Raw genomic sequence first — 17,472 nt, forward strand, 5'->3', positions numbered from 1 at the left:
CCCCTGATGTTTCCTTTTGTGATGGTCCCTCGGTGCTGCGAGCACAGCTTGTTCAAGTCAAGCATCGCTCCTATGCATTCAGTAATGTCGATTTAATTCATAAATAAGTGTATGCTGGGGAGGTGATGAGCAGTTGGAGGTGGAGTCAGTACTAATGAGAGGTGTCCCTATGCCCTTCCCATGCTGGCAGCGACCCTGGGCAGGAGCTCTTTACGCCTCCAAAGCAGTGACACGTGGGCATTGCACACACAGTAGCAAGACCTGGGCAGGGGTGGCTACCCAGGCTTCTTCCAGCAGCATTCGTACCACCCTTTCTGTGTGTAAAGCTCTTTCTGTCTGTAATCCAAAAGTGTGGAAATAAAACAAAAGTTCAGGATATATTTTAAAGCATTAGAATATTCTAGAAAGAATTATTTTCCAAGTTCAATAGGTACCTTGCTTGACAAGTCTTCAGGATCGACTAAAACTCGTTGGGATTCCAATTTAAAAGGAGAACAATACAGAGAGGAGGTGGAAGTTTGTGCAAGTTCTAACAGTGCTGAGCGTCTCTGATTTGTTGAGCTGCGTTCTGACTTCTGCGTCAGACTTCTCTACTGACCCATGTATGTTCTGGATAGATTTCCTGAAGTGTCCAGGTTCTTACTCATGCAGCATCTGCCATTGTTCCCGTCCTTCTGTCTGACCCAGACCTTGGGTCACCTGGGGGCTCCTGACTTATTCTATCTGGTTACCAGGGACCTAAACTTTCTCCCTTTGTGACTAACTTTTTCAGAGGTCAAGAAGTATTAAAGGTAATTTCCCCTTGACAAAGATAGAGATCTGCATTATGTTAGGAATTGGTAGCAGCCTGATTACATGTTTAAAAAACCCCTACATTTCTAGAGTCATCTCCGAGTGAGACCACATTGGATCAGCTCTTCTGGCTTTCAACGTGGTTCCTATTTCTTTTTCCTCAGTAATCTTACTTCTCTGTGGGTTCATGCTGGTCTTCCGATCTAGGTGGAAGCACTTCCTCTTAGTGTATGGGCCACGGGCTTCTGTGCAAGCCTTCAGGAGGTTGTCCACTGAGTGTGCAATTAGAATAAACCCCTGACAGAAACAACAGGATATTGATGGCTAATGCTGCTGTCTTTTCATTGATTTATTTGGAAGTTTTGTTTTTCTGTTCTTTTTTTTTTTTTTTTTTTTTTGTGGTGCATTTGTGTAGAAATTTTCAAAGGCATACTAAAATAGAGAAAGTCTACAATGAACCTACACGGACCCACTCACCCATCATTTTCTGCAATCTTATTTTATCTAATACCCCTGCATTTGTTTGTTTGAGTATTTTAAAGCACAGATGCTATATCCCTTTACTTGTAATTAATTCTTTACTTGTAAATGTTTCTTTAAGAGATAAGAACTGAATTAGCTAATATTATTTAATAGTATCTGCCATTCGGACATGTTCTATATTCACCAACTTCTTTTTTTCTTTTTATCGTTAATTTGTTTTTAAAAAGAAAAATAAACAAGGTCCTAAATGCCTACATGCTACATTTGGTTTGTGAGTCTCTGCTACCATTTGTTGAACTCTGAGTAGGTTACATCCTTTACAGACATTATCTCAGTCTACCCTCGTGTCATACTTCAGAGGTAGGAAACATCACCTCTGCTTCACCGGTCAGAGAGTTCAGTAAGAATGTCCAGCTGGCTTGCCTCAGTGTGCATGACTTCACAAGACAAAGTCTGTATGTACTCGGACCCAGACTTCAAGGTCATTCCTCTTGCATGCTGTTCTATCTCCTCTCCTTTCTTGAGCAGGTCAGATGCTTGCTTACTTTATGTCTGCCACTCAACTCTGTGCCGTATTGCTTCTCATACCCTCTGTCCCTTCAGGGTGTCTGCCAATCTAAATTCAATCTGAAGTTGAATATTTCCCTTCCCACAGGTTAGTTAGGTGCTGATAAACCCCCAGTAGGTGAGGCTTTGCTCAAATCTCTTCTTCTTCTGAGGGCAGACCTTGTCAAGAAGAACAGAATGCTCTGGCATATTTTAAAATGGTTCCATTTGCCTTTTTCCTGCAAGAGGCCCAAGGGGATATTTTTTCAGATACTCTTAAGAACCCGGTTGAGCTCCTAGAGGTGAAATTCACAAAAGTGTGGGATCATCCTGGACTGGGTTCCCTGGAGTTTTTTAACTCTCAGACTTGTATGAACACTGAGCCTCCAGCAATTTTTCAATTACAATTCAGGTTTCCTTACCCTGGTTTCTGGGGTGGTCAGTGCTGTGGGATTCTTCTCTGGAAAGTTGAAGAAAGTTCTCTGGATTTGCCTGTCAGTCTTCTTCAGTTTGGGGCAGAGGTTTGCCCTGTGACCTTCTCTTACAGATATAATGAGAGTTGTAGATTTTTTTTAGTTTGTTCAGCCTTTTACTTCTTGTTGGGGCAGAGTGGCAACTCCCAGCTCCTTTACATGCCTTACTCGAAACCAGAAGTTTAGCCAAGTCCACATTAGTTTGTCCTCACTCTATACTGACCAAAGACTTTCTTTTATTTGTAATTATGTTGGATCCTATCTGCAGCCCGAATGTTTTATGCTCACATTAATCTTTGGACCAGATTATTTCTTTGGTCATTATGCTAACTTCTTTACAATGGGATTCTATAGAATTTGAACATTATAAAGACTGAGAATATAAATGTTTACTATTATGATGCAATAAAGAAATTCAAGTTAAGCAAATGGCAACCATTACTTAGTTAAGAGGCCTCTATACAAAATCAGTGGAAAATACAGAATATAGTAAGCAGTGAAAACCGGTAGTTAGTCATGGTATCTAAAAGGCTTATGGTAAAATCCAGGTTAAAGATTCACAGAAATATACTGATTATATGTACTGCCTTGATCTATTATTATTCATGCTGCTTTTATTTGTATATCATCTAACTACAAAAGAAGTGACCTATTTATCAGAAAAATCTACAATAAGTGGGTGGAGGTGAGAAGAATGTGGAGGTTAAGGCTACAATATAATACAATATTATATCATAATAATTACTTGTGAAGTTCTCTTTATGCATAAGTGCTTTAGGGTAAATGATACAAAATAATAACATCAGCATGACACTTTTTGTTATTGATTGCATTGCACTGACACTTAGGTGTAATTCAGTGTGGCATTGATGGAGCTCCAAGTGTTATAAAGTGCTTAGCACCTTGCTACACAAAGAGTGGTTCTGCAGTAGACACCAAAGAATAGGTAGGCAAGTAGAAATTAAAGAGGAATGTTCTACCACTTATTATTTCTATAGCTGCTAAATGACAATAGTCTCATTGTGGGTGCCCTTGAAATTAGTGAGCACTCGAGTTTCAGTTTAAAATAGGATATTGCTATCAGATTCAAAGATATAATTTTATGGCATTATTTCCTCTTAGCACTTTAAGATATGTGTAAAATTGTGAGACTCATCGAGATAAAAGCAGTTTATATCAGAGACATAATCAACCTTCCTTCAGTAAATAGTGGAACCTGAAAAGATACAACAGATTAGGACCTTTGGATTGCAACGGGAAAAGTAGGGAATGATAAGAGCCCGTCCCACCGAGGAGGTCAGCCAGGGAACTACAGGCAGACACTGGGACTCTATGGGAGGAGCGCTGCATTGGACAAGCAGAGGCTTTCTGCTCTGGCTTGAAACCTTCCCTGGATGAGCGCCAGTGAGATTTAAAAGTAGCGTGCAAGGCAAAAATAGTGCACAGGTAAAAATCCAGCAATCCAAAAGGAAAGAAGGGAAAGGGAAAAGTCATTGAAAATTCCCGATGAAGACGCTTCATGTGAGACGAGCACAGTGCCCGGAAGTCTAAGTCAGGGCTTTCTGGCTCTGCCACAATCCACTGCTTCTATGGCTGCGTGCCAGACGAAGGACTTGGCTTGAATTTTCATGCTTGTGAAAAAACACATATACTTAAATATATACCAGAATCGCTCTGAATGCATCAAGATGCTACGAGATATCTCTGAAGATAAAAAAGAAATGACTGAGAGAGGGAATTATTTATACAAAGGAAAGAAAACCTGCAATGTGTATCTCTTGACTTCGACCCAGTCTACTCCATATGCCCTTTGATGGGAATGATAGAATTGGCTGCACTATTTAAATTGGTATTTTTCTCATTTTTTAAAAAAAGAGTTTCAAGCACATAATTGATGTCTTGAAAATTCTATGCATTTATTTTGCAGGGCTACAGTGTTAGTATATTTGAACTTCAGTCATTCTTATGTTATTTCTTAATTGCCTCCCATTAAAACTTCTTAATGAAAATTTTATATACCTGTTTTATGTAATGTCTATGACAAAAATACCTAAAAAAAATGATATTCAGATTTAATCAACTTGTGTTGAGTGCTCATGATGATTTAGACAGTGTCCTATGCATTAGCATAGAAAATTTACATCCTTCTTGTATCATCACTGTAAAGTCAGCTATTTTTAAAAAACAATATATTTTTGAAATAATTATAGATTCACGGGAAGTTGTAAAAAATATAGCATGGACAAGTCCTGTATAGTCCTCACCCAGTTTTCCTCAGTGGTTACCCCTTATATAACTATAGTATGATACCTACAGCAGAAGTCGTCATTGATACAATGTGTATGTATATGCCTGTGTCACGTTATCACATGTGAGATTGGGGGTAACTACTGCATCCAAGATACAGAGCTGTTCTGTCCCCATAGAGATCTCCCTGTGCGCTCCTATGGTCATCCCCCGCCATCCCTAACATGTGGCCATCATTCATCTGTTCTACATCTTTATAATTCTCTCATTTAGAATGTGATGTAAATGGAATCACGGAACTGGTGACTTTTTTGAAACTGGAGTTTTTCCCTCAGCATAGTTCCCAGGTCCATGCGAATGGGTGCATTATCTATGACTTGTCCTTTTTATTAGTGAATAGTAGCCCATAGTGTGGCTGTCCCATACTTCATTCACCTAAAGCAGAACATTCTAGTCGTTTTCAGGATTTTTGGCTGTTACAAGGAAGGCTGCTACAAACATTTGTGTACAGCCTTTTGTGATATGTGCTTTTTAAAATTCTGTATAAATCACATTTCAGAGCCGAGATGGAGAAGATAAGTTGTCTGGAGCACAGAACAGGTCTCCAAACCCAGATGTTCTTACTTTAGCTCCTGTGCTGTTTCCGGTGGTCCCAGATCAAATGAGAACAAACTAATCTGCAGACAGCGAAGAAAAGTAACAATTATATATTTGAGTACTTCTTGATATAAAATATTAGTTTTAGAATTATATCTGCTCAAAGACTTGATTGTTTACAGCATCACGTGTGCTCATTTATTTGCTCATTTATTCACTAAAACTAAAACTATTGTTTTAAGGCCCATCAAGTCCCAGGCCCTGTGCATTATGTGGAAATAGGTGTTGCCCCATGAGGGCATTTCCAAAATACTAGGTTTGTAGCATAGAGGTAGCTTGCTCTATGTTTGCTGGTTTTAATAGTTTCAAATTGTGTTTGGAACAATGTTCACTCACAGATAATGTGCCTGCTATAATATATTTAAATGTGTATTCTTAAGTTTTAATTTTCTGAAAGATTTGGGTTCATGTATTTCACCATATCTCAGGAAAGCACCTGCTGAACATGAATGCACAAATACACAATCTCATTTTGCAAGGTATGCAATTCATTACTTCTTCAAATAGGGGTGGGGTTGAGATGGATTTTTATTGGTAGTGTTCACAAATTAATGATTTTTTTTACTTATTCTGTGTCTCACCCCCCCCCCCCCCATAGCATGAAAAATTAATCAACCGGCCACAGAGTACCAAAAGAATTTCCACAGATCCTCTAGGTAAGTGTTCTCATTACAGGGGTGCTTTTTTTCTCTTATGTTTTATAATTTATATGAATTATTTTATTAAAAAAAGAATAGAAAACTTTGCAATTAAACAATCATTCAATTTACCAGCCTAATAAATGTTTGCCTTTGAAAGTCATGCATGTTTAAGTAAAAACATACTCAAATATAGACATAATGAAAACTTTATTAAAATCTACAAGAAATATGAACCCTAGTAAGTATTATTTTACTACCATAACTAGTAATTGCTTAGGCTGCTGATAACTAGTAAATAGGCCACTGAAGTTTATTCTGAAATGTTGACTATTAATTGTGAGTCTTAAACTATGATCATTTCAAATCTATATCTGAGGGTACTAGATTTTAAATGGAGATATACTGGCACAAAATCACAAAGGAAACCTGTGATATTTGGTTGTGATTATGCATAAATCAATCATATAACAATGATACAGATTTCAAGGTAGAATTTGACACTTCTATTTAAGCCTTTAAAGCAATTCATTTTGTGATGTTAATAGGTATTACTGCGATAACTTATTGGACAATTAATTGGTCTTCAAAAGACATGCATGAGTGTGTTCTGCTACCATGTCAGACCCAGCACTGAGGGCAAAGCATTCCTTTCAGGGGTTCCTATTATGGGTTTCTACAGAAAATGTGCAGGCTTTCCTGAATTACATTAGAAGAAAACAGGATGGAAATAAACCTTAGTGTTATATATCCTCTGAGAGGCAATAAAACTCTTTTCAAAGAGAGAACAGGTGAAACAGAAAAATCAAAACAAAAAACATCAAAGCAATGCCTCCCAAATAAAAAAAAAACCCAAAACAGCAGCAGTAGATGAAAGCCAAGCCAGTTTGTTCGCTTTTGACGACCTTGATATTCAAATATGAGCCTTCTCACTACCACTGTCACAGCCCCCAGAGAGCACAGGAAAGGTCGTTACACTATGTGGTCTTGCACAACCTATGCCATCTGAGCCACTGCGGGAAGGATGATGGCAACTGAGCTTAGAGCAGGATTAAACTATAAAGAGCTTTACATTTTAAATGCTAAGTGAGGAAGCTTAGACCATAGTTTATAAGAGATTTATCAGCAAGGAGGAAACACAGATTAGACTGAAAATGTACCTTTATTAGTTGTGTGGGAGACTAAAGTTAGTCAAAACTGATGACAGGGATATGGACCAGAACCCTGGCCCCTGAGACTCTCCAGAAAAGAGAGGTTGGTCATGATTAAAATTGAGCCAGTAAGACAGAAAATGGGGGAAATATCTGAGACACATTTAAAGTTAGAACCAGTAAGACTTGGATACAGGGGATAGGAAATCAGCTTTGAGAAATTGAATAATATTACATGTTTTTGACTTACTCAACTGAGTGGTCACATTAACTAAAATTGTTGATAGAGTAAAGGATCAGGAGGTGAGAGGGAAAGGGCGGAGTCGATTTCAATTTGAGAAATATAGAGTTTGAGTTGGCTGTGGTATTTCCTAGTAAGGATAATTAGGAGGCAAATGCTATGCCAGGATTTAGGAAAACAAAGCCACAGATGAAGACAGAGTAAATCTGGGCTATTTCACAAAGAGGAGTTGGTTAAGGCAATTAGAGTTGACGAATTTATTGAGGGGAGAGGAAAGAAATAGAAGAGGCATGCGCTAGGAAGGAGTCGGGCAGTGGTGTCATGGGGAGGAGCCCAGGCAGAGCAGAAAGACTCACGTGGCCGGAGAGGAAAGAGGAGAGCCTGGGCTGGCCGTGGCCCCCACCGGGAGGAGTAAGACGCCTTGTGAAATCAGAGAGGGTGCACACTGAGAATCAGCTGTTGTAAGTAATAGTAGGGAAGGTGTGGTGAAGATTGGAAAGTCAACAGAGTTTTAAAAAGAGAATCCTTAAAGCAAGGATTTAAGAAATGAGTCGGTAGTGAACTCGAGGCATCAAGTTTACATTAGTCAATCAATAATATTGTAGTAACTATGCATGGTGAGGTGGGTACTGGAAATATCAAGGGGAGGGTGGTTTTGTTGTTTTATTTTTAATTCAGTGAGATGAGGGGAGGCAGAGACAGACTCCCACATGCCCCCTGACTGGAATCTACCTGACAAGCCCACTAGGGGTCATTGATCCATTGCTCAGCAATTGAGCACTTCTTAGTGCTTGAGGCAGAGGCCATGGAGCCATACTCAGCACCTGGGCAAACTCACTCCAATCAAGCCATGGATGCAGAGCGAGAGAGAGAGAAAGAGAGAGAGAGAGAGAGAGAAGCGAGAGGGGGAGGGGTGGAGAAGCAGATGGGTGCTTCTCCTGTGTGCTCTGGCGGGGAATCGAACCCAGGACATTCACATGCCAGGCCAATGCTCTACCACTGAGCCAACCAGCCAGGGCCTGGGGGGAGGAGGCTTTGTAAAGTACATGATACAAAATAACATTGAAAGTAAAAAAAAAAAAAAAAGAAAGATAATAAAATGAAGCTCCTTGTCCTTCAGCTCCAGGGAAAAAAAAAGAAAGATTTTATGGCAAAGGGAGGGGAGCAAGAGTTCAGTAGCTTGACAGAGTAGCAGGGAGAGAGAGGAGCTGGGCCGGAGGAGCGGGGCCAGACCCGGTGGTGGGAGGAGCTGCGGGAGCAGGTGTGGAAGGAAATCACTGGATGGAAAACACTGTGGGGGATGGGATCTGGCAAACAAGAGTGAGATTTTGTAAGAAAATTATTTTGAAATGGAAACAAGGTTATGAGGACTCAGGTCAGAGGGCTTTGGGTGAAGCAGGAGAAACACAATGGCTGAGGGACACAGTGAGCTTGAGTTTGGGGCTGACGGATGGTAGAAGAGACGGGGGTCACTGCTCTGGGAAAGTTCACAGTGAGTTCAGGAAAAAGATTTTCTTAATGGATCGGCAAGCTGCTAAGGGCTCAAATGTTCTGAGAAGCATCGAGCTGTGGTTCCCATTCAGCACAGGTTTGTAACCCTGGGCAGCACGGTAATTAAATGCAGTCTGAGAATGAGATTGGGGATTGACAAATTGGGAACAATGGAAGATAAAGAGGACAACAGAGTTTAAGCAAGATGCCAGACCTTCTCTGATGTACAGAGTTGGTCCCTAGGAGCAGCGTGCGAATCCCAGCGGGGATGACTGAACAACTGGGGCATCGAAGGAATGACGGTATTAGTGATGGGCAAGCAGAATATAAAGCAGGATCAATGGGAACAGAGGCTGCGGGAGCTTGGGAGGCCCGGGAGGGCAGGGAGAGAGAAGCTGAGGCCTTGGAGGTGGAGTGACTGGTTGATGATGAAATGTGAGACTTGGCCATGAGAGTTAGTTTCTACGATGGAGTCACACCCAGGTCATTGATGTTGACAAGATTAAGGAACTACGTGGTCAGCGATGGTCCTGATGATCAGCACAGTGGCTGAACAGAGGACATGGACAGGGAGAGGAAGGCCTATCCTTGTAGCATGGACATCAGAATCAATACACCTCACGATGGGAGCGGAGTGACAATGGAGAGTATAGGTGTGTTCGCCCTGTTTCCTGAGTAGCCTTCACAGAGGAGCAGAATGATTCATTCACAGTGCAAAACCAGGTGCGATGTGTGTGAGTAGGCAGGTGGAGGAATACTGAGTACGAGGTGGCAGACAGCCTTTGTTCACACCAGACGGCGGAGAACGGGGTGGGGCTGAGCAGGAGAGCGGGCAGAAGGGGCTGCGATGCCGGCTGGTGCTGGTGTGTGGACGGACAGACGGGAGGGCTGGGGGTTTCACTGAGGGTGACAGGCCCGAGTGACACAGTGGAGAAAATAACAGAATAATGAATCCTGAGTCCAGGTGCTAGGAGTCACACGGTAAGGGAAGAGGTATGTTGAACATACAGAATGTATTCAGAGGAGATGTTTGTGGTTCTAAAAAGGAGTTCAGAAACCAGGGGAAACGGTGCGAAGGACAGTCCAGAGAACTGCTCTTTGGGGACTGGACCTGGGCGAGTTTGTGTGCGTCTGCAGTTGGGGGTGTGTGAGAGTTGTCCAGCTGCTTGTATAATTTATGCATCAGATCAGTACTAATTAAAGGGAAGTATTTTTTGAACCTACAGATATCCTTGACCATAAGAACTACTCGAAATAGGGTTGAGAGCGTGTTCAATTGCCACGTTTTGCACCCACCCTAATCCCGACTGAGTAGCCTGTCTAGGGCAGAGCCTAGAAACCATTCAGCAGGACCTTGGGGCTCTCAGGGAGGTTAACATTTGAGAAGCATTGCCGACCCCCTGCAATTAGGTGTCCCCTCAGGATAAGACCCCAGAACTTCCAAGGCTCTCAACCGTCCACCTGGGTGGCCCCAAATCTTTCTGCTGCTCAGGGGACAGGCCAGAGAGCACGCGGGTTTCCTGGGCACAGGTGCGGAGGGTTAGGAGAGGGAAGGCGCCCTGAGCCGTGTCCGTGTCCCCAGGAGCGCGGTGGGAGGAGCTGCTCTCCTGGCTGGCGGCCGAGCTGACCCAGGACAGCGCCCGGAGCCTCTCGGCATCGCTGCCCCTGCGCCGCAGCGCCGTTCAGCTCATCCAGCTGAAGAACCCGGGTGACCTCCCACAGCAGGTCCACGAGCTTCTGAGCTTCTGGAAGAAATCACTCCCCAATTCCACCGATAAACTGCGCCTTCTGGCTCGTCATCTCCGCAAGATCGGCAGGAATGACCTTTCCGAAGAGCTCAAGGTCAAGTGGGAAAATCAAGTGTTTGCAGACCCCCAGCCGTGACTTGACGCAGCAGAGTAAACAAAAAGCCTGAGGTGGGGGGTGGGGCTCTTCCTTTGGGATCGTGCTTGGTTGTAAGGTTGTTTCTGTCAACATTTTCCCAGCGACTTCGGAGTGTTGTGGTTGGGAGTGCAACTGTGTGATAGACGTGCTATTGAGACAAGAGGTGGATGCATATTCTGCAAGCGGGACTGTCTTGGGCCCAGGCAACAAACTTACAGCATTTGTAATAGAGTGTGCTCTGTTCACACTCTAATAGCTGAGGTAGCTTTCTAAGTGTCAAGAGAAGATGTGATATCCAGACTCCCTCTTTTTATTGTTATCTACAACAGCAATGTCGATAACAACACACCGTTATCTATCTACATAAAAGTAAAATAGCTCTCCAGGATTCCAGGCAACTAGCTCTCATTATGTGCATATAGTGGAGCCCACAGGTGACAAGGCAGAATAAGGTGAGCTGCAGAGAACTGATATGGATGAAAGTAAATCACTTTCAGAAAACAAACTCCAAGTAAGTTAAAAATAGAATAACACTTCAGCCATTTACAAGCCACAAACTTCTAATAAGAGGTAGCCCGGGCTAGGGAAACCCTTCTATTTTATTATGAGGGGGACCAGGCAAGTGCAGAAAAAAGGCAGGATCAGTGGAAGAATCAGGGCCCTTTCACCTACTGAGGAAGAAAACTGCTTTTCAATCAGTCTGAGAGAAACCTTATTACATAAAATCTATATATATATGCTCTTGGTTAAAAAAAGAAAGTGAAAAACTCCACAAAACTAAAAGAAAAGAATAGTAATTATCAAAGCCCCTCCATCATTGATAATCCCTGTTAATGTCTAATGTATGAGCTCTGAGACTTTGCAAAGCCTAAGGCCCTCTTGCTCCCTGAAACAGCGTGAAATGAATGGGACATTACATTAGTTTTACCAATTTATTAATGCAAATCCGTCAGGGCCTTGGCCTTTAAGCAACAGTAGTGGTTAGTTTCAATTACCGAATAACTAGAAATTAGTGAAATTACATGAAAAATTAAACATTTATATGGTCTGGAAATTTAAAGTCAAGATTTCCTTCTATAAACTAAGCAGGGACTTACTTAGATATCTTGTTGGTTATATATATAAAAAGGGGATTCTAGCCTGACCAGGCAGTGGTGCAGTGGATAGAGTGTCAGACTGAGATGCGGAGGACCCAGGTTCGAGACCCCGAGGTTGCCAGCTTGAGCACGGACTCATCTGGTTTGAGCAAAGCTCACCAGCTTGGACCCAAGGTCACTGGCTCGAGCAAGGGGTTACTCGGTCTGCTGAAGACCCACGGTCAAGGCACATATGAGAGAGCAATCAATGAACAACTAAGGTGTCGCAACAAAGAACTAATGATTGATGCTTCTCATCTCTCTGTTTCTGCCTGTCTGTCCTTATCTGTCCCTCTTTCTGACTTTCTCTCTCTCTGTCTCAGTTAAAAAAATAAAATAAAATAAAAATAAAAAGGGGATTCTACTTTTCAAACACCTTTCAATTAAGAAACATTTACAAGTCAAGATTTTTATGATTTTTACAGAAAGTACAATATTTTGCAAGTATTTTTGGAATGAAGAAACCAATTGAAATGTTCATTGTTTTTCTGACTACATGATAACAAAAAAAAAGTAAAGAAAATAAAATTCTCTTCTTTCTAATACTAGGGATTACTGTTATAAACATTTTTATTGTGTTTTCTTTCAATGTTTCTTTTTTTTTTTTCCTGGAAGGACTTGTTTCTAGTTCCGTGCATATAGATGTATAAAGTTGCACTCCCCTATGTGCTGACATGCACACACACTACCACTCAGGGGCCCCTTCACACATATCACCCACTCCCTCACTAGACACATCTCATGTCCCCTCTGCATGCCCTCACACCCCCACAAGCGTGCACACTCGTACACACACCCCCATATCCCCCCACATTTCTAACATCCTTAAACACATGTAATCCCCTTTACACATACAAACACACACATCCACCTGCACACCTCACAGGCATGCATATTCTATCACAGACACATGCCCTCAAGTACACGCCACTCCTACCTCTTGCACACAAGCACAATTATTCACGTACAACCATCCAGACTCAAAAAAATGCATATATTATTGCAACAGTAAAAAAATAAAATGAAGGTAACACCTCCTCTGCCCTAGGTAATCAAAGGAATCAGTCCCATACACGGGGTGAGCCCACATGCTCAGTACGTCACCCACACCCCCACCTTGGTCCACCCTGTTCTTTGTTTGCAGGGCTGACCACAGGGACCACATCAGCCGTGCCTCTGGTTTCTCGCAGGTTTGGGGTAATGGAGATTGGGATGGGGGAGGGAAGGAGTTAGACTATTCCTTTTCTTCGCCCCTTTGAATTGACCATGGCCAGGCTGTGTCCCTCAGCCAGAGCTCACTGCTCCTCACCTCTCTCTGCAGTCCCTCCTGCGTTTTGTGTAGGTCTGGGGTAGTAACAGCTCTATTGCCACACTATCCTTTGTGGTTCCCCTATACTCTGCCCCCTTAAAGACAGAGCCTCCTCTAAGTATCTTAATTTGAGTGTATATGTTTCGTATGGAGACCCTGACTGGTACTTCTCATTGCAACTTACACATATATTTTTTTTTAGATGAGGTCATATCTTATATATACAGTTTAAAACATTGCTGTATTTTATTACATCATGAGCATTTTCCGATGTTTTTGAATGTTTTAATAGCTGCATGAAATTCCATTTTATGGCACTGACCTATTAATTTTAGTATTACCTATTTTTGAAATTTTGGAAATGGAATGATACAGTATACTTTTTTTATGTCTGGCTTTTTTTTATTCATGTTGTTAAAATTCATCCATGTTGTTTGACAATAGTTTGTTCCTTCTTATTAATACATAATATTCCATTATATGCATATATTAAACATTGCATGGCTATTTCACTGTAGGTAGCATTTCAGTAGATTTCAGTTTGCAGTTATTATAGAGTTTTTATGAACATCTGCACATGCCTTTTAGTAAACATATATTTATTTCTTCTAAGTATATATTATATCTAAGAGAATTTAGTTATCCTATTTATCTTAACTTTCTCCCTCTTATCATATATGCAGGTAATTTCCTTCTTTTCACAAAAATAATACTGCAATGACCACTTTTCTACCTAGGTATATGAATTATTGTTTCATTAAAATAAACTTTTAAAAATGAGATTACTTGCTAGGAACATTTTTAAGACCCTTGGTACACATTGCCAAATTGTCATTTTATATTCTAATCATTAGGTTATAAAGATTCTCAACAGAACAGTATTTTCAAATATATCTATAAAATGAATGAACTCGAAGCACATAACATGAAATTCTACATCCTGGGTAAGTCTGAACTGTCTTCAATTGCTCTATTGAGGAAAGAAGATATTGAATTAAATCTTTTATTCTACTAATGAAAAGTATATTTCCTCTACTAATGAAGAGTGCATTTCCTATACTAATGAAGAGTGTATTGACATGACCATTTCAAAAAGTATCAGAAAGAAAAAATACATAGCAGACATGTGGACAGATTTCCAGAATGTCAGAGAGCCTTTGGTATAAAAAAATAAATCCCAACAAAAGCATGTTAAGTTCATTTATTTATGGATATATATTGAACACAAACTCTGGGTCGGGTTATCTGTTCAATGCTGGGAGGACAAAAACAAGAAACAGACCCCTGCGTTATGTTTTCTGTTTAAAGGAAGAGTGAACGAGATCATGCTGTTTATTGCCTGTAATGAACACGGCTCCTGATGCTTAGTTCTTCACAAGTATCCACTCATTTCATTCTCTGACCTTCTTGTGAGGTAGATATACGGCCTCATTTTATAAGGGAAGAAAATGGAAATTGGAGAAATTGAGTGCCTTGCCTAAAATCACAAGTAAGCAACATAGCCAGGATTCAAATGCATGCTTCTACCAGATTAAGGAGAAGGAAGGAAATGAATATAGTTCTTTTTTTCCCCCATTATTCTAACTTTCTATATTTCTAGTTCTCATTTTGCAAAACAACATTTCTAATTCATATCATTGGTGCAAATAGATGTTGGTTTTGAGGATGGGGACGGGGAAGTGACAAGAGCTAGGAGGGGAGCGCAATGTGGACATCATTGATATTTGTCCCAGCTCAATTAGTTACATGCTCTCTTAGGCTTATTTAAGAGAATGACAGATTAGGACAATATTGAAAATTAACCTAACATAAAATAGTGGTGCAGAAATATATATATATATTTCTGTATATATATATATATTTCTGCATCACCATATATATATATAATATATATTATATATATACACACACACATATGGCAATTATATATATGTGTGTGTCTCTTTCTATATATATATTATATTTCTTTTTTTCAGCAGTTATCAGTAGTCACCAATAATTAGAGCTAATTTGCCGCAGCTTGACTACTCAGGCATATCAAGAACCCTTCAAAACAGTAGCTGCAAAATAGGACATTTTAGCAATTAACTACCTTGGACCTCGTTACTGAGGTGCCTGCTCTTATACTGGAGGGTAAGATGGTTTTACTATATATAGCGCTAATCTATGTATCTTGAATAACAACAATTTCATTAATGGAATGCCCTTACACCTACCATTTTGCTAATTATTAAGCACCAAATTTTATAGGTAAACTAGATATATATTATTCTAATTAACAAAACCTGTAATATTAAACCACAGTTATCTTCATCAAATGCTTACCATATTTAGAGTGTAAATTTTTTATTAGAGCAATTGATTATTCTTTAAAAATGTAGCTTAAATGAACACATACATAATATCACATTGTATATTCTGAAATATTTTAGAGTAAATTAGAAGTACTGTACCAACAAATAAGTTAGATAGACATTGATGGCTGTATAATTCAATTTTTAAAATACCCCAAATTTGGTGGAGAAAGTTCTATTTTTCTAACTTAAGAAACATTTCTAAATGGAGGTGTTATTAGCATTCTCAATGAGATATTTCTCAATGGCGCCTACATTGCAGGGCACTCAGCATCCCTTACTTCTGTCCTCCATTGTGGTAAGTGTGAGAAACAAAATTCCTTCTAAGCCCTGGCTGGTTGGCTCAGCGGTAGAGCATTGGCCTGGTGTGTGGAAGTCCTGGGTTCGATTCTCAGTCAGGGCACATAGGAGAAGCACCCATCTGCTTCTCCACCCCTCCCCCTCTCCTTCCTCTCTGTCTCTCTTCCCCTCCCGCAATCAAGGCTCCATTGGAGCAAAGTTGGCCCAGGCACTGAGGACAGCTTCAGGGCCTCTGCCTCAGGCACTAGAATGGCTCTGATTGCAGTGGAGCAACCCTTCAGAGGGGCTGAGCTTCGCCCCCTGGTGGGCATGCCAGGTGGATCCCAGTTGGGCGCATGCCGGAGTCTGTCTGACTGCCTCCCCGCTTCTAACTTCAGAAAAAATACAAAAAAGAAAAAATTCTTTCTACATATTGCTAGCTATGAGACGGAGGGCTAGGAGAGCACAGAAATGCTACAACTGGATTTCAGAACAGAGAGCCACAGACCTTAAGGGAGGGTGATGGGTAAACAAGTGTTGTTTTCAGGTTTGCTGGCTTGTACTGGGGCAGCGCAGTGAGTGTACAGTCTACGGAAGGCTGCAGGTCTTTGTCTTCCAGGGGGCAGATTGCAAACTGTGGATTGACTTCCTGCCTGGGAGGGGCCACTGTTTGCGATTGTTTGCTGGAGAAGTGGCTTTTCCCCCAGCCTGTTTTGCCTGGAGAAACTAGAGAAAGAGAGAAAGAGAGAGAGAGAGAGAGAGAGAGAGAGAGAGAGAGAGGGCTGAGGGGCTTGGGAGCCCTGAGATTTCAGCCTGGCCTGTTTTGGCTGAAGAGTGCTGAGGCTGGTGGGGGCCTAGGAGTCTGGGAGAGTCTGGAGAGAGAAAGAGAAGTGGTCTTCCCTGCCTGCTTGCTTGTCCACCCTTATGAGACTTTAGTAAACCGAACGGCTCACCATTATCTGGCTCCACAGTTCCTTACCGTATGCCCGAATCCAGTGTGAACCTGCGTGGCCACAGCCTCTGGCCGTACAGAGGGTATTGAGAATCCGTGTTTCAGTCAACCTTTGGTTTGAAGCAAAGCATAACATAATGGGGGAAGAAAAAATTAAGAGAAACGAAGAACATAATAAGCAAAAGAGGGCCCTACCTTAAACTCTGCAACACTGTCACTGTTTGCAAGAAAAGTCAACTGCTGACTGATGACTTGCCCAGAAATAGTCTCAGTGAGGAGTCCCCTCTGAGTTATTGAAATGAAGCAGCAGAATTCACTTTCCCTAAAACAAAGAGACTTTCAGCAGAATTCACTTTCTATAAAACAAAGAGACTTTCAGCACTTTTTCTAAAAGACTCTCTACCCCTGGCCTTGAGGCTGGTTTTGCAGGCTGTGGCCTTGGGCTAGTACTACGAGGTTGCAGGTGTTCCCAGAATGTTTCTTCCTGAATTAGTCCTACAGATAAGCATTGTAAATGAGCTTGTTTTACTGCTTCGTTTTACTGCTAGGCTCCCCTTGTTCCCCAGTCCCCGATCACTGTGTAATTCTGTCTTTAAAAGCTAACTTCCAACTGTTTGGGGCCACATGATTTGAGTGACTGAGTTCTCCCTGCAGTTGCCGGCTTTAAAATAAAGACTCCTTAATTTGGCTATTTAATTGTGTGGCAAAAATCTGTTTCTTCCTGTTCCAATAAAACATTATAACCCAGACTGCAGTATGCAACGAGAAGTTTGTCCAAGGTACAGAGCAAGCCTATGAGCTTGGAAGAGCAATAGTTCAGAAGATAAGGGAAATAACAG

At 41.2% G+C, this 17,472-nt stretch overlaps 1 protein-coding gene and 1 long non-coding RNA gene across 7 annotated transcripts in view; one reads left to right on the top strand and one right to left on the bottom strand.

Moving 5' to 3' along the window:
- DTHD1 (death domain containing 1) overlaps window positions 1–11,718 on the top strand; it is a 50,720-nt gene extending 39,002 nt beyond the window's left edge. For all 5 annotated transcript variants that reach the window (XM_066387043.1, XM_066387047.1, XM_066387045.1 and 2 more), the window contains 2 exons: window positions 5,797–5,854; window positions 10,302–11,718. In XM_066387043.1, the coding sequence (XP_066243140.1) occupies window positions 5,797–5,854; window positions 10,302–10,603 (360 nt within the window). In that variant the 3' untranslated portion in view covers window positions 10,604–11,718. The remainder of the gene's footprint in view (window positions 1–5,796; window positions 5,855–10,301) is intronic.
- A 2,526-nt stretch (window positions 11,719–14,244) lies between these two features.
- LOC136406828 (uncharacterized) lies at window positions 14,245–17,166 on the bottom strand. Of its 2 annotated transcripts, none has more exons than XR_010751716.1 (4): window positions 16,829–17,166; window positions 16,635–16,743; window positions 16,190–16,407; window positions 14,245–14,475 (listed from the first exon to the last, which is right to left on the bottom strand). It is a non-coding gene; the product is annotated as an uncharacterized lncRNA (long non-coding RNA). The 2 variants fall into 2 exon arrangements; XR_010751715.1 differs by having other exon boundaries at window positions 14,245–14,525.
- Window positions 17,167–17,472: the final 306 nt, after the last annotated feature.

Source organism: Saccopteryx leptura, chromosome 5 (assembly GCF_036850995.1).
Source record: "Saccopteryx leptura isolate mSacLep1 chromosome 5, mSacLep1_pri_phased_curated, whole genome shotgun sequence".
NCBI classification, from domain to species: Eukaryota; Metazoa; Chordata; class Mammalia; order Chiroptera; family Emballonuridae; genus Saccopteryx; species Saccopteryx leptura.